Source organism: Diabrotica undecimpunctata, chromosome 5, assembly GCF_040954645.1.
Source record: "Diabrotica undecimpunctata isolate CICGRU chromosome 5, icDiaUnde3, whole genome shotgun sequence".
Taxonomy (NCBI): Eukaryota; Metazoa; Arthropoda; class Insecta; order Coleoptera; family Chrysomelidae; genus Diabrotica; species Diabrotica undecimpunctata.
In genome coordinates this window covers 97,241,662-97,267,648 of record NC_092807.1, presented here as the reverse complement: position 1 = coordinate 97,267,648, position 25,987 = coordinate 97,241,662, and the positions used below count along the sequence as shown (strand labels likewise).

General features: G+C 34.0%; 1 protein-coding gene across 1 annotated transcript in view; it reads right to left on the bottom strand.

The window, feature by feature from the left end:
* Nucleotides 1-23,302, bottom strand: part of LOC140441521 (venom protease-like) — a 40,501-nt gene extending 17,199 nt beyond the window's left edge. The window contains exons 1-5 of the mRNA XM_072532299.1: nucleotides 23,166-23,302; nucleotides 21,043-21,237; nucleotides 15,362-15,447; nucleotides 12,465-12,574; nucleotides 8,541-8,758 (exon numbers count right to left, since the gene is read on the bottom strand). Coding sequence (XP_072388400.1) covers nucleotides 8,541-8,758; nucleotides 12,465-12,574; nucleotides 15,362-15,447; nucleotides 21,043-21,237; nucleotides 23,166-23,223 — 667 coding nt within the window. The 5' untranslated portion in view covers nucleotides 23,224-23,302. The remainder of the gene's footprint in view (nucleotides 1-8,540; nucleotides 8,759-12,464; nucleotides 12,575-15,361; nucleotides 15,448-21,042; nucleotides 21,238-23,165) is intronic.
* Between the last annotated feature and the right edge of the window lie 2,685 nt (nucleotides 23,303-25,987).

Below are 25,987 nucleotides of genomic sequence, written 5' to 3'. Positions count from 1 at the left end.
ATTTCTCAATTTAATCTATCCTTACTTAGTGCTATTCAGGATTTTACTAGTTTATCTAGTTCCGAACAAAGGCAATTAGAGAATATGATCTCTAAATTTATAACTCTTTCGTCGAAAGACAAGTTAGGTCGTACATCCTTAATATCTCACACTATCGAGGTGGGAGATACCACACCTTTTAGACAATATCAGTATCCTATTCCTCAGGCTTGGCAAGTTGACTTAGAAAAGGAAATTGATTCCATGTTAGAGTTGAAGATCATTGAACCTTCCACGTCTTCTTACTGTAGTCCTTTGTGGTTAACCAAGAAAAAGGATGGATCTTTTAGGGTTTGCTTCGATGGTCGAAAGTTGAATAATAATACTACAAATCGGGATGCTTATCCTATTCCTCGAATAGACGTCATTCTAAGTAAACTCCAGAATGCTAGGTATATTTCTTCTATCGACCTATCTAAAGCTTTTTTACAAATTCCTTTGAGTGAGGAAAGTAAAAAGTATACAGCTTTTGCAGTTAGTGGGAAAGGATTATTTCAGTTTGTCACTATGCCTTTTGGTCTTGTTTCAGCTCCTCAGACAATGTGTCGTCTGATGGACTTAGTCATTGGTCCTCAGTTAGAGCCCTATGTTTTTTATTATTTGGATGACATTTTGGTTGTCACTCCTGATTTTTCTCTTCATATGGAAATTTTGGATAAGTTGTTTTTACGTCTCAAAGAGGCTAATTTAACTATTAACTTAGATAAATGTCAGTTTTGTCGTCCTAGTCTTAAATTTTTAGGATATGTAGTCGATAGTAAAGGTTTAAGGACTGATCCTGATAAAGTTACTGCTATCAAGGATTTTCCTATACCTAAGACTACTACCCAAGTCTGATACTGATAAAGTTACTGCTATCAAGGATTTTCCTATACCTAAGACTACTACCCAAGTCCGTAGGATATTAGGCATGTGTGGATATTATCGTCGGTTTGTGCCGTCTTATTCTACTTTGTTGTCTCCACTTACAGATCTCCTTAAAAATAGGAAAAAAGGCCAAACTATTACATGGACTTCAGAAGCCGATGATGCTTTCCGGCGTATAAAGAAGCTCTTACTAGTGCACCTGTCATGACATCTCCGAATTTTAAAGAGCATTTCTATCTCATGACAGATTGTTCCAACACTGCTTCAGGTGGTGTACTATTTCAAATGAAGGATGGTTCGGAACATCCAATAGCTTATACCAGCAAAAAGCTCAATAAAGCACAGAAAAATTATTCCACCACAGAGAGAGAACTTCTTGCAATTATCCATGGTGTTGATGCCTTTCGGTACTATCTTGAGGGTCGTAAGTTTACTATCATCACAGATCATAGTTCTTTATTATGGTTACATTCCATGAAAAATCCGTCACAACGTTTATCCCGTTGGATTTGTAGGCTTTCTGTCTTTGATAATAATATTGTTCATCGCAAAGCCAATGGTGTTGTGGTTGCAGATGCGTTGTCACGTACATTCGATATCAATCTTTTAGATCTGTCCACTTTATCTCCAGATAATTGGTATCGAAAGATGATTCATAATGTCACCCAAGAACCTACTAGATATCCTGATTTCAAGGTAGAGAATAATATCCTGTATAAACATGTAATCAGTCCAGTTGAATCTTAATCAAATATGTCTGATTGGAAAATAGTAGTCCCAACAGCAAATAGGGATGAAGTCTTGAGAACTTTTCATGATGATGTGACATCAGGTCACTTTGGTTTTTATAAAACATTTAGTAAAATAGCTGAGTTATATTACTGGCCTGGTCTGCGCAACTCAGTTAAGAAATACATCTCTAGATGTAGAGTTTGTGCAACATGCAAGCCGAGTAACCTACCTCAAGCTGGATTAATGGGTTCGTTTAGGAACATTAATTTTCCTTGGCAAATGATCTCTTTAGACCTTATTGGACCGTATCCACGTAGTTGTTCCGGTAATACGTATTGTTTGGTAGTTGTAGATTACTTCACCAAATTTCCTTTAGTTTGCCCTCTTCGTAAGGCTACAACTCCAGCTATTTTGAAGTTCTTAGAGGAGCAAGTGTTCTTACTATTTGGTATTCCCCAAATAGTATCATGTGATAATGGTCCACAATTTATTTCTAAAGCCTTCAAAAATCTTTTAAGTAAATATAAGGTCCAAAAGATATTCTACAATGCAGCTTATCATCCGCAAGCTAACCACACTGAACGTGTAAATCGTAGCATTGTTACTGCTCTTCGATCTTACACTTACACTGATCATAGAGCTTGGGATCAGTACATTCATTCAGTTGCTCAAGCCATTCGAACTTCTGTTCATGAAACCACTCAGTGCTCTCCAGCTTATGTTAATTTTGGTAGGCATGTTCCATTGTCAGGTGATTATTTCGGTTTAATTTCTGAAAATTCAACAACTCTTCCTCAAATTTCTGAGAAACTTCACCGTATGGAAGATCTCCAAAACTTACCTCCAATATTCGCTGACATTAGGAAGAAGTTGAAAGCTTCTTACCGTAGAAATCAGCATCAGTATAATTTGAGGAAACGAGATTTGCGATTTTTTGTGGGCGATCGAGTTTTGAAACGGAATTTTGTAAAATCAAATAAAGGTGATGCCATTTCTGCTAAGTTTTGTCAGAAATATGTTCCCTGTACTGTCGTTAAGGTAATATCTCCTTTAGTATATGAATTAAAAGACAATTCGACAAATAAACGAATTGGTCAATTTCATATTAAGGATTTACTCCCTGATAATACAACAGATGAGGCAACATCTTCATCTTCAGAGGAAGATTAACTTAATGTCTATTAAGCTAACCTATTCCTTTGATTGTTATTGTTTTGGCTCGGTTTGGTTACGATTTGGTATTTTCTTAGATTTTTGGTTATTAATCACCAGATTTGGTATACCTACAGCTTATACTTTGATTAGTATCTGTTTATAATAAGTTAAAATTATTAAGGCCATTAGAGTATTTACTTATATTAGATGTTGCACTGGTATGGAACTAAATATTGTAATGCTACTATACTGTGCTATATGTTTATGTGTTGTATAACCTATGTTCCCATTTTGCTTACTTGTTTTGCCAGGTTGGAAAGAATGTTGTAATTTTTTTTTATGGATTTGATTCCGTTTATTGGTCATGATCAAGTTATATAGGAACATGTATCTGGATTTGCTATGTGGGATGGTTTTTTTTATGTCATTAGGAATTTATATAGACAATAATTATGCATAATTTTAGGACACTCCTATATTATATAGACTATTCTGCCTGTGATAGGTGAATGAATACGTGGGTTCGAAGTTTTAGTTCAATTGTTGGCCCCAGTTGTTCAATGAATTTCGGAATTCACCATTTTCATGACAAGTTGTACAGTTATCTAGGCAGTAGAATGTCTTCCATAGACAGTAAATTATTGTTAATGTTAATTAGGATTTGAATATTTAGCTTTAATCCTTAATATTTACAGACTTTGGTCTAATAACAGAATTGTTCCTTAGCTGATTTATTATTCTTACTTATATAGTTTACTCAATCCATGACATATTCCCTCTACAGCTAGCATGTTTAGATTACAATTATGGATAGTATTTCATATTTTGGCAACAAATGACCCTTCATAGTTATTTTCGCTTCTTTCCTCAGGCACTTATCTATATTTTGATATATTGAATTAGGAATTATCCTGTTCTCTGTTTTTAGTATCAGAACGAATTATAAATTTGCAGTTTCTTCAGAAATTGGTCTACTCGTTCTTGATGTTTTGTTTTGTTATTACTTCTACCTTACTCTTACTATTTTGCTATGGTTGTTAGAGTTTACTGGCACATTAAACTCTTTTTAGTGCTCTTATGCTAGATATTCTTATAAATTTGTAGTAGCTACATGCTATAGTTATCGAGTATCAGCATAAGTTAATTTTGTTGTAAGAAGTTACCACAGCAGTTCACATGCTTTGGTACTTTACCTTTTTGAGCTCAAGTTGTTCAGCTTGGCATTTGCTAGGATGATTGAGTTTATAACACCTCCTAGTTTTATTTTTGGTCTTTATTTTGGATCCCAAATGTACTGATGGCAGATCATCAGGATGGAATCGATTTTATGGCTGTCCTTTTGTTCAAGCCGTTAGTCCCACATTTTGATCCAATAATTTATTTGATGAATTTTTAGGTTAGGCACATATTACCGGATGTGGGTATATGTGGACCTACCCTATTTGGTTTATTTGGTTATAGTGTGAATTGGGTCATTATTTGCCTGATTGATTATCTTTGGATATGCTACTTTATAAATCTGTTGTCCACTGTATGGTCAATTTTGGATTTACCATCCAATGCGACACTTATATTGTTGTCTATACATTTGGTATTTTTATTGTTACTTATATTGTTTTATATAAGTACGTTGGTATTTTTATTATTACTTATTATTGTGTATCGGTCCACCTATTTGCCTGATTGATTATTCCTTGGATATGCTCTTCTATAAATCTGTTGTCCATTGATGAGTCAATTTTGGAACCAGGGTCCGATTTCACATTATTTTGGATTATTTGTATTAAGTATTTGTATTACTAGTCTATACTATGCTAGGTTGGAGTTTTACCTTACTTTAACTTTACTCTAAATAGTATGTGACTTTTTACTTAGTTACATGTGGGTATCTTTAGATGAAACCATTTCTTTATTCCTACATCACTCATAATCTGTGGTTAATTATAATCATGTGAATCGATGTAGATTGTTTTGAAAGTATTTTAGTGAGTTAATATAGTTTATAGCTGTACTTGGCAAATTGTTGCCATGGCTATAATTTTTTATATATAAGTTTATTTTTTTTCTCGATTCTTGATTGCTCCACATATGGTTGAAGTATTGGTTAACCTACATCTAACCAATCAGTCAAGTAAAAAAAAAAAATTTTTTTTCACTAAAAATTTTTTTTCTCCAAGTAAGAGGGGAATGTAACGAGTCCGTTACTTAAATAATCGTTTACCTTCTTTTTGTGACTGGAATCTTTTAATTTAATTCTAAATTAAATTCATATTGAAATATTCTTAAACTAAACATTTAAATAACTCCCAGTAAATTTTATTTTCTGAGGTTGGCATTAAACTGCGCCCTCAGTGGTAAAATTCTGAAAGTAAATTCATTCTGCGACGTGTAAAATCTCAACGTGGACTTGTTAATTAGATGTGATCGAAGGAACATCGATCTGAGTAGTGCGGCTGGGGAAGTGCCACTTTTTTCCCGAATTTGGTTTAAGTTTATTTTTATGTGAAGAGCTGTTTATGTTAGAAGAAACCATTTGAGTTATTTTGTTGTTTTGTACGAGGATATTTTCAGTTGGATCACCCTAGCCGGTAAGATAACATTACAAATAAATTATAAGGAAAAATCCGCCATTGTTAGTAAACTTCAGACCTATTTTAATTTCGTCTTTGATAGGTATTTCATATATTTTATACATGTTATATTTCACCTTATTTCATCAAGGAAAAGTTTTATACCTAAATAAATTGTAAGTATTAGATTCTATATCTATCTCAAATTTTTATTTCCTTTCAAGAGTTAAAGCGAACAATTATTTATTTCAATTTCATACCGTTTAAACCGGCTAATATTTCTTTTTTTTCCTATTCTATAATATATAAAGATCATGTTTTCCGTTAAAATTATCTATTTAATATATCCATACATTATAAAAACATTGTCATACCATTCGAAGGTCACTATTTACCGAAAACCATTAAGGTTTTTATTTCAATTAAGGTCACTTGCTGACATTTTTTGTATCGCCTTTCAAGATTGATAACCCTTGTGTTTTTCCTTACCTTTTGTATGTACAAAAACATGGAGTAACACAACTATTCCTTTTAGCCTACTCAAGAATCCAGTTACAAGTCAGGGGAAGAATTTTTTTAGTTTTGGGGTTATCCTTACTTAGGACAAGGTGAAGAAGTTTCAAGTTGGTTGTTTATGGGAAATTAAGAAGAATTTTAAATTGAATTATTTGTCCAATAGTACCTGATCCAGGGAATACAGGTTTGGTATCTTGTTACCACCTGAGTCCAGTTCTCCACCGGATCATCTTCGAGGGAAACCTACGGAAACCGGCAGGAAGAACTGACTTATTTTTGTTTATCATTTAATTACTTTAAATAATTTTTGCTATGTCCTCTTCAAGGTTTTAACTTTTGGTTCTATTTTTAATAAAAAAAACTATCCTTAATAATAAATATCTTCAATTTTTTTAAAAAAACATTAATCATTGTAACTTAATTTAATTATTCATTGTCTACCAAGGGATGAGGTTATAACTCTCCCTTGAATTTCTCTTTGTTAGGTTATTGTGTGCACACATATCCCGGAGAATTTTTACTTAAAAACCTAAACAATTTTTGAACGAAAAGTAACTATTAGTGAGTAGTATATATTTATATTTATTATTTATACATTATTATTGGATATAATCTTTGTCACAATTTGAAATTTTAAGGGGAATATCAGGGGTAAATTGTTTTATAATTATATTCAGGGATTTTACTGTAAATATAGCTATAGTTAACTGTATATAAGAGGTGGTGGTTTAGTATATAAGCATTTAAAATAGTTTGTACCTAAGTTTGGTAATTATTAAAGGTGTGGTTAAAATTTAATATTTCAATTAGTACCTATCTTTCTTATTTCAGCAATACAAGATATCTCGGAAGAAAACATTTAACTTCCTGGCGCCCAAGCATTCACTAGAGCAACTTTTACTTTTCATCTGTTTATTTCTTGGTGGTTTTCTTGTCATTAGTTCTTATATCATACGGTCTCTGTAGGGCATGCAAATTGGCCGAATCCTTCTTTGAGTGTCAAGTGGTCATTCTCCTGCATAGTCGCTAGCCAACACTTAATTCTGCTATAATTTAACAGTCATAGTTACTCTTTATTTATTTCTTCTACATAATTTATTTCTATCTAATCCCTTCCATCTTCTGTTATTCCACATATTAGTTCGTTGGTGTATCAAGGTACATTTTAGAGTTTACCCTTTTGCTACACTGGATAGCGTCACCCAGACTCCTCTAGCACAATTTTTGTTACATTAACATATTTTTGTTACAAATTGTTATTAAAAAGAGATGATTAATTAATAAAGGTAGTAAAAAATTTTTTAATATGCTTACCTGCTTTAGAGTTGACCTTCTTTTGAAGTCCACTAGTGCTTGGCTGCTCCAAAATCATCGCATTGGTATTGACCTCTAGAGAAGTACAAAATACAGTTTCTATCTACAAAAAAATTCTCTATTCGGACTTACCTTTATTTGAAACACATATTTTCTAGTTTTTTACTAATTCTAACATTCTTTTACTTCTCGAACCCATGTTGAAAGATGTGATAAACAACAAACATAACCTTAAAATGTCACATGGCACCTACCATGTAAATAAAACTTTCCCACTATCTAGTGGATAAAGGTGCTATGTCCTTAAATATGGACATAGCACCTTTATCTAATAAAAAAGGGTACTTAGTCATAGGACATAGTACCTTTATCAATTAAAATAATCCTTATTATTAACAATTTAAGAATCTTGAGTTATTCAGGGGTTGTATTACGACTTTAGGTAACCAAATATACAAATAAGTCATTTTTTGAAAAAAAATGGACATAGCACCTTTATCAACTCATGTCTTCAATTATCATATATCATATCTACCTGAAACATTAAGTTCTTTTAGTCCTTGGAAGGAAATTACAAGTAATGTTGCTTTTTCTTTGTTGGATGGGAAGCTAGCCTTTGAAACTGACAAAAATGCTTTGACTATCCGCATTGCAATCTTCTGGGTCACTGATCCTGTGCATTTTGTAGCTTTAAAGGTTTTGCAACGATCACTAAAACCCACTTCTGACACCAGATGTTGCATGGAATTTAAAATCAAAACGCTTACTCAACAAAAACTCCAATACAACTAAACTTCAACGTTTAGTTGAAAGTTTCAAAAGAAAAACGTCAACTTGACACCTCGACTTTAAGAATCAGGTAGATAATCAAAAATAATCCTTCTTATGTCAACTCGGATCCTTTATATAGTAATCATTTAGTCTAGAATATCTAGTAACCTCCAAACAGTTCTATAGTTCTCACTGTATTCTAAATTCTGTGGTCATGCCGCTGTCACAAAAAGAAAAAAAAAATAATAACATTTAGACTTAAACAAAAATTATTTAGACAATTATCATTCCATAAATTGCAATATTTTTGTTGAATCCTAACTATTGGGAATAATTCACACACGCTGAGTAATAGAGTTTATAAATTATTGCAATATAAAAATTAAAAAAAAATGAAAAACATATATCTTAAAAATAGTAACCAACATTCAAAAAGAGCTATCAGAAAACGTTAGTACAATTTTTTAAACAAAACTCCTTAAACCAGAAAATATCTAATACGATCAAAAAATAAAATATTCTAAACAAAAAAAAACACAAAAATATTCAAGGAAGGGATACAAAAAAAATACCTACCATATATCTTCTTCGCAGTTTGTAAACAGGCTATTCCTACATATTCCGTCAAAACAACATTTCGATCCAATTGAAGTAGAGCAATATCGTGATATTTTGAAGAAAATGAGTAGTTTGGATGCGCAATTGCTCTAATTATTTCAAAATCCTGGGGTTCTGCGTCGTCTTGATCTGTGGAAATATCCAGATCACCTAGATGGACCCATTTGGCTTCACCACTGTAAGCAGATTAACCAAAATAACTTATTTAATTTCAAAATTATTTAAATACTGGTGTAGACATTAGTAGCTAAAACGTCAGATTTCTCGGCTAAGAAATGTTCAGGAATATTAGATTTTCATTTCAAGAAAGCTTATGGCAAAGGAACCGTGTGATAATCTTAGCTAAAAATGTAATTTATTAATGACGTAGTTGATTTTGAAATTTATTGTGTACTATTGTTACAAAATTTTGATAAATGTCAATATTTGTTGGGGATTTTTCGCATAACGGGAACGTATAATACAGTGATACCTCGACATACGAGTGTAATTTGTTCCGTAATCTTGCTCGTATGTCAAATTGCTCGTATGTCAAAACAATTTTTTCCATTGAAATTAACTGAAATGTCATTAATCCGTATACGGAAGCGTTTAATTTTCGTCAGTGGTCTTCGTCTACAGGTCGTTTAAAAAAAACTGTCCAACGAGGTTTATTTCTTCCTACCTTTTAAAATATTGCAGAAATGTGTTAGGAAAAATTCGTTAAACAATACCAATACACGACCACTTGTAACCTTTTCGGGGTGATTTTTATCCACAATCTCTGCAACTTTCTCCCAGATTTCCAGGATCTCCTTTATATCTCTTGTAGAGACAACGTCTTCCAATTCTGGCTCCTCTTCAAAACTAATTTTTCGTTGAACCACTGTATGCTGCTGCGAATGTAGTTCGTCTAACTCCTTGGTTGTCAGCTCCTAAGACTGTTCTTCGACAAGTTCGTTCACATCTCTTTCATCCACGGGTTCCAGTCCTTCGCAGACTCTTTCATCTACTGCCTTAGATCACAGCTTCTTCCAAGCAGAATTTAAGGTCTTTGTTGTAACACCTAGCCAAGCCTGCTCAATAATTCTTAGGCATATTACTATGTTTAAGTGGTCCTTCCAGAACTCTCGAAGGGTAAGGTTTGTGTTCTTCGTCACCTCAAAGCAGCGCCAAAAATGTGCTTGGTATACAACTTCTTAAAATTAGAAATCACTTGCTGATCCATGGGCTGCAAGATAGGAGTGGTGTTGGCTGGTAGGTAGAGAATCTTTAGAATTTTGAACTTTTGGAGTAAATCATCTTCGATATTTGGTGGGTGAGAAGGGGCATTATCGAGGACAAGGAGGATTTGCATAGGTAGGTTGTTTTACTGTAGATATTTTTTAACAGAAGGGGCAAACACCAGATTTATCCACTCCACCAAGAATTTCCTGGTGACTCACGCTTTTGGATTTCCTCTACAGAACTGGAAGTTTTTCTTTTAAAATCCTATGTGACTTAAAGGCTCTGGGATTTTATGAATGGTACACTAGAAGAGGTTTGATTTTACAGTCGCCACTCGCATTAGCTCAAAGTAGTAGAGTTAATCTATCTTTCATAGGTTTGTGACCTGGCATCGTCCTCTCTGCCGTTACGTAAGTCCTATTTGGCATCTTTTTCCAGAAAAGTCCTGTCTCGTCACAGTTGAAGACTTGCTCGGGGATGTATCCTTTGGCTTCTATCAGTTCGGAAAACGTTTTGATGTAAACCTCAACTGCTTTTACATCCGAACTAGCTGCCTCACCATGCCTGACGACGAAGTGAATGCCGGTCCTATTTTTAAAGTTGTCAAACCAGTCCCGACTGGCTTTAAACGGGTTTTCTGATTCATCATTTGTGGAAGTGTGTGGGATCTGCTTCAGCAAATCTTCGTGAATCGCTCGTGCATTCTCACATATGATGCTTTCTGTTAAAGTTCCTCCTTGAAACTGCTTCTCTGTCACCCACACCATTAGTAGTTTCTCCATCTTCTCATGGAGAGGTTTGGAGCTTAGAAATTATTGTAGCGCCTGTTACGGCACTGTGCCTTCGGCCGTCATCGATTTCGCTGCGGACGACGCATTTGATCAAAACAGATCACTGTCAGCCATAGAACGAACGGCATATCGGAGTGAATTGTTTACATTTAAATTAATATAAATTGAGTTTAATCGAGGAGTTTTAGTTAGGATAGTCAACCCAATCCAAACAAATAAAAAACGTTGTATTCACACAACAGCGCCCTAAGCTGGCAATATACCATTTATCACCTCTTTTCGTTTAAGTACAGTACATATCATTGATGTGGCACGTCCGTACATCTTCACGAAGTCAGTTACTAGTACACCTTGCACATGTTTTTCAATGATTTTACGTTTTAGTTCAATAGACATCATCTTCTTCTTTGAACCCATGGTTGTAAAAATAAATGTAAAATTGTAATGTACAAAAAGCACAAAACGCGAACCCAACTTATCAACAATACGTCGAAAATGAGGGAGACAAGCAAAGCAGACACACTGAGGTCTATAGTAAAAATTTACACAGTATAACTTACAGCGACATCAAGTGTGCAGTATGGTTAGTATTAGAATCCGAATTTTTGTCGGATTTAAATTCCAATGACCATTTAATTTGTCGGTCCAAGTAATAGTCACGTACAGACTCGTAAAATGATCTTTATGGCGAGGCCGTAAAGATCTATTACCAGTAAAACTACCTTTAATTTACAAAGCACATTAGAAGTAGTCAAATAAGTCGTATGAATTTGAATAAAAACCGATTCCTCGTATCTCAAATCTTGCTCTCATCTCAAAGTAAAATATTGCTCGCTCCGCGGCTCGTATCTCAAAACACTTGTATATTAGGGCGCTTGTATATCGAGGTATCACTGTATATGTATAAGAGCAACACAGACGCACCATACAGTGCGACTCGACGCCACCGTGGCAACATAAACATTGTGTGGACGCGCATAATTAACAATTAGAAAACAACGAAAAGCAATCAGAGCTTATTTCAATTAAGTCAACGACTTAATTGATTGCTTTTCAGAATTTTGAAAGTGAGTGTTTTAACTTTAAATTAGTACTTCGCAACCTCAAAAATAATGATTCAACTATGAGCTTCCCAGCCTTAAAAATGCGTATTTTTGTATTTTTCAGATTGTAAATCGCTTCTAACTCGACAACTGTCTGTTTAAAAAAAAATAACAAAAGACTTTTTTGTATCAAACGAAATAAAAATCTAAAAAGTTTCCAGGGCAAAAAAGGTGATTTTTGGAATTTGTTTAAAAAAATTGTTTAAAGATTTTCTTTTTTCCAAAATTTTTGCCAGGCAGGTTTGTTTAAAGGGGATATTTTTTAACAAGAATCTGCAAAAAAACCGATTCAGAAACATTTTTCCTAAGGAAGCGGTCTCACCATATTTTGATCAACAGATGTATTGTATTCCACGTTGATTTTTTTTGCATTGTTTCAGATTGTGCCTCATGAAATAGGCGATTTCACAGTATGTTTGCATTCAAGGTTACAAAATTACCATTATTCCCAGAATTACCATAATATTAATGCTATTTAAATATTAAATTTTACTATAATAAAGATTTCTACTATTATAAAGTTTTCTATACCAATTAGCGGGAAAAATCCTAATTAGTAGGCGAGTTTGTGCGGTGATAAATAAATCAGTATTTATCTACTCTATATTTATCTGCTATATATATCTTAAAATGCAAATATAAAGAGAATTGCGGTTACGAATAATTTCAGAAAATTAATAAACTATGTGTTTAAATATCTAGGGTTACAATGTATATGACAGATTTGTTACAAAAATTTAAACAAATCTGTAGTAAACAATAAAATAAACGAAGTAACTTACTAGTCAGTTGATTTAAGACAATGAGCTGCAGTTAAGACAAAATTATAACTGATCAACGAACCACCACATAACCATTGTTTATCCTCTTCTGGTCCAAACCCTATACGCGCCTAAAATATTTAAAGTAAACAAAAAATTAATGAGGGTGAATATCCTAAAAAAGATTGTCAAGTTCTCAACTATCATAAGATAATATCATAGCCTTAATAGACATAGAAACCGCCAGAAGACTGTGTAGTAGGGTGTCCCGAAAAATGGCTTTTTGTTTTTGTTTAATAGAAGACCTCTTAAAATTTATGTAATTGCCAATAGATTATCACAGTATTTTTTAAAATAAAATAAAAATATATCTTAAGGGTTCTACCGATCTTCAAAGTTTGGAAAAATTGTCATTTTTGTGATAATATTTTTCGGCTCCTGAACTAAAATAAATTGAGATTGTACTGTACTATTGTATAATACTGCGTCGTATTATAATTTTCGTTAAAGTTTAGAGAATTCTGTGAACTTTGGTTACGTCAGAGCTGCTTTAATGGTAGAAGAAAGTAAGGTAATTATGAAGGAGAAGGTGGCTCGGGGTGATCTATACATCGTTCGACATTCAACATCATCACAGTTGCGTTTGTTCTAGTGGCAAAAGCTGATTTTGTGAGTTTTAAATCATGAGTTCTAGGCGTAGTGAGACTACTTGTTCTATAATGGGACCTTACAAAGAATTTGACGATCGATAGCTACCAACTATAAGAGATGTTATGAAATGTATTTTATTTGTGAAGAACGATCTAAAATTAAAGTATAATGGAAAAGATCCATCCAATTCAACAATATATGCCATTGTTTCTGAAGGAGTTATTAATATTTGGACAAAAGCTTCGATTCCAATCGTAACTAAGGAACGGATTATTCAGTTACTAAAATATTATTTCGAGAAGTACAGAGTTTGAAAAGACATCCCAAAAGAAAACGAAATAACAGTTTTGAACACAAAGTGAAGTATTTTGTAGAGTCAACTGAAAAGCTTTTCGACGTTGCTGCTTGTAAATGTATTTTTATTGAATCTTATTAATGTTTAAAACATAAAAAAGTTCCCATCAATGATAGAGACTTTCTGTTGGATAAAAGAAATGACAGGAAAATGGTTATAGACGGTGTTGATAAGAAAGAAATTGCTAGATTCATAAAACGACAGCAGAGAAAAATAGAAAAATCTATGAGGGCAACAAAAATGTTGTGTGCTACTCAAACGACCGATTCTATATCATATCAGCAAATTGTGATGAAGAAGCAGTGCCTGACTCTTTCTCAAGAGAGACACCGTCGACTTCCACGTTTAATAGAAATACGTTGCGATTGCCAACAGTTGCTTGAGTCAGTGATAGATACGTTTTACCGATGCGATCTGTTGCTGCTGTTGCTTCTGCCGTTTTGTTTGACGTGGGTTTGGTTTCTACTGAAGATCTGACACTTGTTACTGATAAACACAAAATCCACAGAGCTGTCTGTAAAGCCCGAAAAGATGCTTCAGAAGATGTTGCAGGTATTGTTGTAAATAGCATTTACTTTGATGGACGAAAGGACAAGACCCTGATAAATGAGAAAATAGGGAATCGTTACCATCGCAAAGAGATTTTGGAAGAACACATCTCATTGTTATCATAACCCGTATCAATTCCAGTCGTGACACTGCAAATGGAATTTTTGACTTCAATCACAACTTTTTTTGAGGGTCAAAGTTTGAATTTAGATGATGTAATTTGCGTTTTTATTTGGAGAGACCGTAACAATGGTGCGTTTGTTTGCTTCATGCCAATAAGTTACCTTTTCGTTACTTATTCCTGACCATAGATGGTTCTACTTCGGGTCCTAGAGAATACTCCGGACCTATTGAAAAATAGTTAGTTGCTTATGAAAATAAACCCATCGTTACTTTTTCTGCTGTGAATGGTAATTTGCCTTACTTGCCAAAAAATGTAGTCAATGAATTAAGTACGGATCAAAAATATCTATATGAAATATGTCCAGCAGTATTAACCGGTTTCTGTACTTCTGAATTGGCAAACCGTCAACCTGGAAAAATGTCCTCAGAAAATCACGCCACCGTAGAGGAATAGACTTCCAAAAACCAAAGTATCTCAGCCCACTAGACTTCTCAACACAAAGGGGAACAAACTTCCCGATGAGTACTGGAATATCTTAGAAACAATCGCATTAAAATACCGTTTGCCAAAACGCTGATCTAAGAGTCGTTCCTAACAACCCTGAGAACTGTATAAGTGATAACTGCCTGGAATAGACAAAAAACGGTAAATAGTAACTTAACCTTAATAATAAATATACAATAAACAAATATGATTTTATAAAAATATATATAACTTTATAAAAATCACGCACCTGAGCAAGTGCTGCGAGCTAACACATACTTAAAAGCTTCTACCAGAACTTATAGTCCAAAACTACCCTTAATCCCCCTACTAAGACCCCCCGCAACAAAAAATGGATGGTACTTTTCCTTAGAGAGGCGAAAGCCTATATCGGGGTCATAATAATGTTTGTCGTTCGTTGCAAATCATTTTAATTTTTGCCTATCAGAACAACATCGTCGATATAGTAAATTTTTTTTATTTCCTTTTGGTATCTTTTTTTGTTTTTACTTATTTTACAACTTATATAAAAACTTACCAGGACACCAGACCAAAAGAGGGGCCATATAAAAAATGGTTTAAAAAAATTAGAGTAGATGAAGTATTTATTTGGGCTGTAGTACCAATGGAAGGAAAAGACAACAATAAAAAAGTAAAAGAACATATGCAATTTTAATGGGGTACGCACAGATAAAAGTAAACAGTCCATTCTATATCTAAATATATTAAATTTTAGTTCACTTGGACCATACCTACCATATGTGGAAATTGTTTTGGAAGTGACTTATTGCCACCTACTATAACTACACCAAACTTTTCTAGTGGATAGTATTCCGCACATTCTGAAAAAAAAAGAAATTGACAAAAAGCTATTTGAACTGTTTTATTATAAAAAAATATTTGAACTGTCGTTGGTAGAGTTTAAGAGCGATGGTAAAGAAGTATATATTTTTTAATTCGTTTGAGATGGTGTATTCTATCACAAAACGCGTTGAAATAATTTTCATATTTTTTTTTAATATGGAAAGTGTAATAACAACAGCAAAATTCGTATATTTAACATCAAGATAAGCTACATCATCACTCATTCATAAGTATTAAAGTTATTTGAAACATTTAATGAAATGGGATCAGTGGCCAGATCAGTAATGAAATTACCTAGGAGTAGAGATCACTAGTGACAGGGATATAAGAACAGAGACCACAAGGCAAGCATCAAAAGCGGCAAGAGTAAGTGGTTGCCTCCGAGAAACCATATGGAGAAACAAATATCTGACCATGGAAAACAAAATGAAAGAATACAAGACAACAGTAAGACCAATCCTAACATATGCAGCGGAGACAAGGACCGATACAAGAAAGACGAAACAACAAATCAACAATATCGAAATGAAAGTATTAAGATCAATAGCGAGCATATCATTAAGAGACAGACAAACCAACAGAAGTATACGCGAACAATGCAAAATTCAAAATATTAACAGGTGGATAAAAATAAGAAAAAAAACTGGAACGAACATGTAAACCGAATGGGACCAGATAGATTAGCGAACATCTGTAAAACCAACAAGCTGTGTAGCAGAAGACCCTTTGGAAGGCCGCCAAAAAGGTGGAAAGAAGAAGAAGAAGAAGGATCAGTAGCCGATAAAAAAATGATAATTTGGAACCTACTGTACTGTGTTTACTGTGTTTGGTACTGAATAAATAGCTCAAGAATCTAGTTATTCACGCACTGCTGTCTTCGATGAACATTGCAAATTTTATCCATAAAAAATACACTTGGTATAGGAAATAAATGAAGATGGTTGTGTGAACAACCGTAAGTTAGTGTCAAGATTTTGGCATCACCAACGACATTTTTATTTCTAAAATTGATACGAGTTGTTTACCGTGTTCGGAATGCACGAAAAGCCGTCGGTCTCCCTGGGCTAGTGTGTATCGACACTAGCTACGTAAAACAGGGTTAAAGATGAAATTGGCGGTAAAAAATGCAAAAGAATCTAGCTGGCAAAATATTTTTCATCTTCTTCTTCCTCAGCTTTTCTTTTTTCAGGTGTTACTGTTCCTTACTCTTCTTCGTCACTCATTTCTGTCCATCGTTTTTTCTTTACCTAACCTTTTTATCTCAAGTCCTCCGCATCACCGTCTTTTCATCTTCTCTTCGGTTTTCTTCTACCCCTCTTCCCATCAACTTCTAACAGCTCTATACTTCGTCTCACATAGTCTTTATTTCTACGTCTGTCGTGATCAAACCATTGCAGCCTTTATTCTTGAATCTTTTTTGGGACTGTGGTCACCCCGGCCTTTTTCGTAATCAAGTGAGTCCTGATGCTGTCCCTTCAAGTCGTACCCAACATCCACCATAACATTTTTATATCAGCTTCCTCCATCTTTTTTCCTGAATCTTCTTTACAGACGGCACTTCACCGCTGAACACACACGCAGGTCTCACCACACTCTGACGTATCTTTTCTTTTTCAAGTAAATCAACCAGCCTGTATCCTATGGGCAATTTCTCGACCTAGTGTCCCATTTTCCGTTATATTAGAGCCGAGGTTTAAAATGCTCTTACTCGTTCTAGTTTTTCTCCAAACAATTCTATGTCCCCGACCATTTATGTTCCTCTCAACCACATATACTCAGTTTTTGACGTGCTAACATTAAGTTCTCCCATAAAGCATTAACCAAATCAAGATTACACAAACACAAAGAAAAAATTAAGCCACAGCACAAAACATCGTCTAAAGGAAAGAAGAAAATTTAAAGAAAATCAGGATGATAACAAATAATCTGAGACAATACTAACGATGCAAATAACGAGAGTATTAGAAAAAAAACGAAAGCTTAAAAGTACTTAAACAAAACATGTCCATTGGAAGAAAAAACATCCACAAATTAAGAAATACAGAGGGGCAAATCATTGAGGATTGAGATCAAATTATTAATACTATAGAGAGTTTTTATAGAAAACTATACAAAAAACAGCAATGTATCCGAAGTGGATTATTCTTCTTCTTCTTCTTTTTCACTCGCTTTACAACTCGGGATGAGTCTTCACCGCATCCACTATCGTCCTCCATCCTCTACGATCTTGCGCTTCTATTTCTCTTTGTTGTACCCCAATTCTAGATAAATCGGCTTCAACATCATCCTTTCATCTTTTTCTCGGTCGGCCCACTGATCTTCTACCATCTGGTCTTTCAAGAAACACTGTCTTTAACACTCTGTCATCCTCTGATTGTACCACGTGACCTGCCCATCTTATTTGGTTTGCCTTGATATGTCTAACTATGTTTTAAGTTCCATACAGAGTCACCAATTCAGCATTGCGGTGTCTACTCTCATCCCCTGTAAATTCATCTCTTTGTGGGCCAAATATTATTCTGAGAACCTTTTTTTCAAATACTCGAAGCTTATTGATTTTTCGCTGGTTGAGAGTCCATGTTTCACTGCCATATGTAATAATTGGGCGAATAATCGACTTGTACAGTGTTAATTTAGATTTTATTTTTAGCAGCGTGGATCATTACCAAAGATAATTAACCAGGAATCTAAAATTTTATCGGCCATAACAACCAATGAAGTTCAAAGGTCAGTGCAAAAAATGAAAAACAATAAATTCCCTGGAGGCGATGAAACAGTGGCAAATGCCTTGAAAGTGACTGAAAAAGGATTATGACAGGTCCTTGCTAAACTACTCATTAGATGTCTGCAGAAAGCTGTAAGACCAACTTAGTCGCATAACGCAGAAATTATCCTACTTCATAAAAAAGGCGATCCTACTGACCTTAGAAACTACCCGCCCATAAGTCTACTTTCCCATAATTATAATCTATTTACAAAAATAATCACGGAGCGATTAGAAAATAAATTAAAATTTTATCAGCCCTTAGAACATGCGTGTTTTAGGACCTTCCTGGTAAGTTTTGCCCATAAAAGGGTAAAACTTACCAGCAAGGGCATAGCCGTAAATGGAAAAAAGCTTCACTATCTGAGGTTTGTAGATGATATTCTGCTAATAGCTGACAGAGTAGATGAGGCCAAAGTACTTATAAAATTAACTCTAACTTTCCTCGCTAGAAGAGGTATTGAAAATAAATATACCTAAAACACAGTGTAAGAAACAAGATGTGTAGAAACATGTATGTGTAGAAACAAGACCCATAGACCAGGTAATGGCCTATAAATACATAGGTCACTACAGTAGATGAACAACACGGCCATGACTACCAGCATAGGGAAAACAATGTGTTAGAGAGAGAGGCTGTGATGACTATAGGAATGGGGAAAACAATGGGTTAGAGAGAGACGTCGCATTTCGTGACGTGCTGGCGACGTCCGAGTGCGGTGCGCGATCCTATTTTTAGGTGGGTCGTACGGTGTGCGAACCAGATGTGCGGTCGGTACCTTAATATTTCACGCGATGCATCGGGATCCCGTAGATATGAAGGGCGCAGCTGTTTAACAGGCGTCAAATGAAAGCGTTGGTGGCACAGAGAAGCCAACTGTTAATTCCTCTGTCAAAGTTTAATAGTAACTAGCAATTCGTCTTCTTTTCCGTATAGTGCCTAACAGAACGTGACATTCGACGCAGGACGTGGCAGTCGACGCAGAATGTGACATTCGACGTGAGATGTCACGTGAAATGACGTGACATTCGACATGAGATGTTACGTGAAATAACGTGAATGACGTGACATTCGACGTGAAATGTCACATTCGACGCAGAACATGGCAACGCAAGGTGTCGCTTGACATATTCAGTAATAGTGATTCGTCTATTATATATGCTTGGTATCAAAAAGATGTGCCAAGTTTTGTTGATGATGATAAAAAGGCAATGAGCATGCTATATGGACAAACAGAAATTCCCTCTTCCATACCAACAACAACACCAGTTACGCAAGCGCAAACAATTTCGCAAACCAGGAGCTATGTACCGAAAACACCTGAACTAAAAAACGGGGCCTATTTGCCGAAAACACCTGCAATAAAAAACATATGTCTAATTCAGTATCCCGATTTTATGTTTCTAGCCACATCTTTACAGTTTCCAAATTATGGAATGTACGTTGAGTCTGACAAATATTTATGAAAGTTTGATTTAAATGAATTGCGTCTTTCAAAACATCCTGAATTAATTACCGATTATCTCTCTGAAGAGTTGAGGTCTACGCAAGTTTCACATGTTTTTCAGAATTCCGAGGGACACCTAATAACTGTAAGCAATAATAGGTATTACGCTGCATCGTTTCCCAATTTAAAACTTCAAAAAAGTTTTATGTTTCCTTCTATACCTGCGAGAACCAAAATAAATGCCTTATTTCAAACAAACAGCGGTCAAACATATTTATTGTACAAAAATAATTCATACACTAAATTTAATGAAGCTGGAGATGTCTTAAACCGTGGTCCAATAAATTATTTGTTCCCCGGAATACCAGATAAAATAACATCAGCATTCAGGTACACGGATGGGTATATTTACTTTTTTTAAAACAATACCTATTATAAGTACAGCGAATACATACGTAAAGTTGTAGCAGCAGGAACATTCAGTTGAGAACTTTTTGGGATATCCTGCCCTGAAGACGGTCTATTAAAACAAATAAAAACTTTGTTAAACAAAATTTTAAAAATATAAGAATAAAGATTGCTGTGTTCTTTCTTAGTGATAGTTCTTTTAATAAAAAAAATACATTGTTTATATTGTTGTTTTATTTAAATTCCAAAATTAAAATGGTCAACCGCGCCCGTCATATCTACGGGATCCCGATGCATCGCGTAAAAAATTAAGGTACAAACCGCACATCTGGTTCGCGCCCCGTACGACTTACCTAAAAATAGGATCGCGCACCGAGCTCGGACGTCGCCAGCACGTCACGAAATGCGACGTCTCTCTCTAACCCATTTCCTTATTCCTATAGTCATGACAGCCCCTCTCTCTCTCTCTAACACATTGTTTTCCCTATGCTGGTAGTCATGGCCGTGTTGTTCATCTACTCACTAGATTCTCATAGGAAACAATAACCAAACAGTTGAGCTTCTCCATCGTATAGGACTGACTTGGGCTTGGGCACCCTTCGGCAATAACCACATTTTCAAGTGGTCTGATATACCAATATGTATTAAAAGAAAAACCTTTAATCAGTGTGTTTCGCCAGTGTTGACTTACGGAACGAAACCGCCAGCAAACCTACAGCTTCGATAAAGATCAAGATCAATACTGACATTATCATCTCCGAAGAGGTCAAAAAATTTATTTTAATAATTTTAAATCTATAACCTCTATATCTTATATAGAGTAAAAATTAGCTTCAATGTTAAACAAATAGACAAAATTAGAGCTGAATATGTCAAAGGCGTGATAAAGTTAGCAAAAAAATTGAAAACTAAAAGATATAAATTTGTCAATAAACTTTGGTAAACAAACTCACTTTTTTCACTTATAGACGATGGATTCTCATCTTCTTCAACAGGTGAACTTGTTGGTAAAAACTCAGGACAACAAATGTAAAGTTCGGGTTCTTCCTCCTGACAAAAATTAATATCGCTCTTTGTCAGCATTCTAAAAACTTCGCTGCAAGCACTTATTGGCTGACAAGTACCCTGTAGGCCTCCAATAGAACACTCTGAAATAAATAAACTCAAATAATTATTGTTATAATCAGCTAATGAACCAACGATTTAACATTTTTGGGGTAAACTGAATTTATATAAATTGCATTTTGTCCTGGATTCGGATGATCATACTATTGCTGAATCTGGTATTTTTCCGTAAAAGGTTTGCATTATATCTTGATATATATATTTATATATATATATATATATATATATATATATATATATATGTTACGAGCAATGTCCAAAATTGGACAATCCTAGCATTGTACGGAAAATCTTGTCCACTTCTAGCATTGTACCCCTTTACTGTACAATCTCCGAAATAGACATAATCGTCGGACTTTGTATAAAAGAATTGCTGTACAATGTTCGAATTTCAATAAGTAGCCATTCGTCAAAGTTTGGGAGAGTATGACAGATATCGATTCACAAACATCTTCCCTATATTATAGTATAGTGATGTACCTATCTCTTGAAGCTTTATAATGTTTCACTCACATTAGTACTCTATTGCAGAACAAATTCTTATTATTTATATTTTAGTTTGACACAGCCTTTTATCACATTGACGATTCGAAAAAGAAGAACTCTATACATAAATAGAAAATTTAAAAATATCAAATAATTAACAAGAAATGTTCGATTTTTGATTTGGTGTGTCGCTTGTCAATAATAATCAAGACGAATCGATGAACGTTTCGATAATCATTTTTAATTTTGATCATTTCGGACATTGTACAGTTTGGGGATACAATGCTAGAAGTGGACAATAATTTCCGTACAATGCTAGGATTGTCCAATTTCGGGCTTTGCTCGTAACATATATATATATATATATATATATATATATATATATATATATATATATATTTATATATATATATATATATATATAAATATATATATATATATATATATATATATTATATATATATATATATATATATATATATATATATATATATATATATATATATATATAGTTATACAGGATGTGCCATGACGAGCTTATACTACCTATGTATCGGAAACTACCGAGATCGGAAAAGTAGTTTCCAATATTTTCGACTATTATCGGAAATCACTTCTGGTTATACCGGAAGTGAAGAGTAACATTGCTATTTTTTAATGGAACACCCAGTATATTATTGCATTTTAAAATTTTGCATAAAATTTTAGATACACATTGTGTAAAGTACCATACGTCAAAACTTATGACAGTGATAACTTTTGAAAAATGAGCAAGTCTACATTTAAGGCGATGTTAACTGATTCTTCGGTATACGCGATGTATTCACATGAAATGGGTTTCATAAGGTTAGATATTTATCCGATATTACCATTTAAAGGTTTTACGAAGACTACGAGAGAAAATTCGCAAAATGTTCTACACATTTACCAAATGTTCAGAGAAAACTTCTAGATAATTTATTCTATTCGGTCCAAAATTAGATCAAAGTTATGAAGTATCCACTTAATTCGTTAAATTTAGCACTCTGTTTCCAAAAATCAAATTAAGTAATGGATTTGACCGTCACTTGATAGAAATTTATTTTATTTATCAATAAAAAATCAAATTCTAATTGAAAGAACACCGCCAAAAGATAAAGCACAAATCGGCGTAGCTACCTAAGAGCCTATCCAAAGAAAACCTGCAGCACTGCTTTTCACTGTTAAGGTTTGCATGGGGCGATGTAGGGATGGTATATTATATTAAAGTAATTCACGTGTGATCGTACTATATGACGTTAAAAAGAGTACCGCTTATTTGTAGTAAAATTTTATTTACCAATATTTGCAATCACAGCTATTATACGTTGTTGGTAAAAACGTAAACTTAGTTCTTTTAGGGCATACATAAACTTCCATTCACTTTTAAATATTTATTTCAAATATCAACTGATTCTGGAAATAAAATAAAAATAACATAACTTACCTTGGTCAACTGCGTTTAACTTCGCAATAAAAGTGACAATAATAAAGATAACAAACATAATAAGCACTGTATTTAAAAAACTAAGTAGTTACCTTAAACAATCTTATAATAATAATATCTATTTATGTCAGATTTATTAGTACTAGTATTTTCCAGTACGAGATTGCGCAAATTATGAATAAATCTAACTGTAGATATAAAGCGTTGTCTTAAGAGACAGGTTCCAGTATTACAAATACCTTAACAAAATTCAAACATCATCAAAATTTTTGAATAAAATATTCGTAAAAAATGATAACTTATAATGTATGAGTTTATATTGCTCTAAGTTATAACATCTTACCATGATTTTTTATAAAGACATGACTTTGTCTGTTTTTCAATGTACCTCCAGTATGCTGTCGTTCCATTGTTTTCGTGGTCTTACTACTGATCGTCTTCCTATTGGGGAACCGTCTCTTGCCTTCTTTTTTATGTATTTATATATATATATATATATAATTATTTATATATATATATCTTTTTTTAATGGGTTAAATAAATAATAAACAGTTATATATTTGTTCCAAACGAGTCACAAGTACTTCTTTTTTCTTATATATATATATATATATATATATATATATATATATATATATATATATATATATATATATATATGTATATATGTATATATATATATATATATATATATGTATATATATATATATATATATATATATATACAATATATAAGCTAGGTTCCTACAGCCTCTGCCGCTTCTCGCATTTCGACCGCCATCGTTTTCTGTCCATCCATTCGTCTTCTTTGATGGCTCTATCTCTCATTCTGTGCCGTACATTTTCTTCCCAGGCAACTGAAGGGCTTCTCCTTCTTCTTTATTGTGGTATATAATTTCAAGCTTTTTTTGGCCATCTATCTTCATTCATTCGCTTCACGTGACCATACCACACTAGTTGTCTCGTTTCAATTCTGTCTACACTGGAATATACAGTATTTGTCCTCCTTCTAATATCTTCATTCCTGATATGATCTTATTACGCACGTTCTCCTTCTTCTTCTTCTCACGGCGCCGTCTCCTTTCGAAGGTTGGCGATCCAAATGGCAGTTGTAGTTTTGGAAACTGCTGCGCCAAAGATTTCTGCGGATGAGCGGTCGAACCATCTCCTCAGGTCTTTCAGCCACGAGTTCTGGCGTCTTCCTACTGATATTTTACCCTGTACTTTTCCTTTCAGTATAACGCTCTTCTTAGAAAATCGTTTTCGTGATCTGCCAAACTTCTGCCCCATAAGTCATAATAGGCTCTACCAAGGTTCGATAGATTGTCATTTTCGTTTCTTGTCTAATATCTTTAGACCATAGTAGAGAGTTTAGAATGTTTACCGCCTTTTTTCCCTGCTGCGTTCTGTTTTCGATGTTTTGTACTTCTATGTCTTCATATTCTGATTCTATTCTTTCTTTTATTATTCGACCGTACAACCTCCCCACTGAGCTGAAAACAGTTATTCCCCTATAATTAGAGTATTTGCGTTTATCCCCTTTTTTAAATATTGAGCTGATGTATCCAACATTACAATCATCAGGGATATTTTGTCCTTTCAAGTATTTGTTAAATAGTTGAACCAACATCTTATGTAATATTTTTGGTCCATACTTTACCAACTCAATTGGGATGTCTCCAGGTCCTGCTGCTTTACCGTTTTTCGATCTTTTGAGGGCATCGCTTAACTCTCCGGTTGGTATCTCAATTACTTGTGTATGTTCGGATATTTCTTCCATTTCGATCTCTTGGAATTTTAATCTATTCTCTGTCAGTAAGACCTCATAATGGTGTTTCCACTGTTTTAGATATATTAACTGTAAGTTAGATTTTTCCTTTCCTTCCTTCCGGAGAGACTTTATCACCTTCCACGCTTGCCCAACTCTTGTTCCACCCATATACCCATCCACTTCTGCACATCTTCGATCACACATCTCATTTTTACTTTTCACTACTTCTCCTTTTACATCTCGGTTTAATCTTTCTCCTAATCTTAATACATCATGTTGTTATCTTCCTCCTTTCTCGTTGACATCCATTTCTGATAAGCAGTTTTCTTCTTGTTTACTAACGTTTGCATATTCTCCGATCACCATTCTGGATTTTTTGTTTCATGTTTGTCTTTATGCCCCAAAGCTTCACTTGTAGCCTCATGAATGCATTTTTTAAGTTGCTGGTATAATTCTTCCGTTGATATATTTTCTTGATCCACATTTTGTAATTTTGTGGCCAGTCGTAATTTGTAAAGAAATTTCGTTGAATCTCCTTTTAAGTTTTCTAGGTTGTTTTTAGGGGATGTTACTTCTTGTCTTTTTTCTATATTCTGTACCTCAGTGTTATTGTTTTTGCGATAGTTAACTATCACCTTCATCATAAGTGAACGATGGTCGGATCCACATTCTGATCCACGGTATACCTTTACGTCAGTTGTTTTCAGCTGGGAAGTTTGACGTTAAATTACAGTCGATAGTCGATTATCGAGCGCAGATTCCTATTAGGTTGCATCCATGTAAATTTGTGGATACCTCTATGTTGAAAAAAGCCATTCATAATTTTGAGAGACATTGTTTTACAAAAATCTCTAAGACGAATTCCGTTATCTTGGTTATTTGTTTCCCATATCTTCCTACGACTCTGTTATTTTCTTCTCTTTCTACTTTGCCGTTTAAATCTGCTAGTATAAAGATTTCACAGTTTTCTTTAACTTCAGAGAGTATTTTATTCATCTTGTTGTAGAAATCGTCTTTACTTTCTGGATCTGCATCTTCATTTGGGGCATAC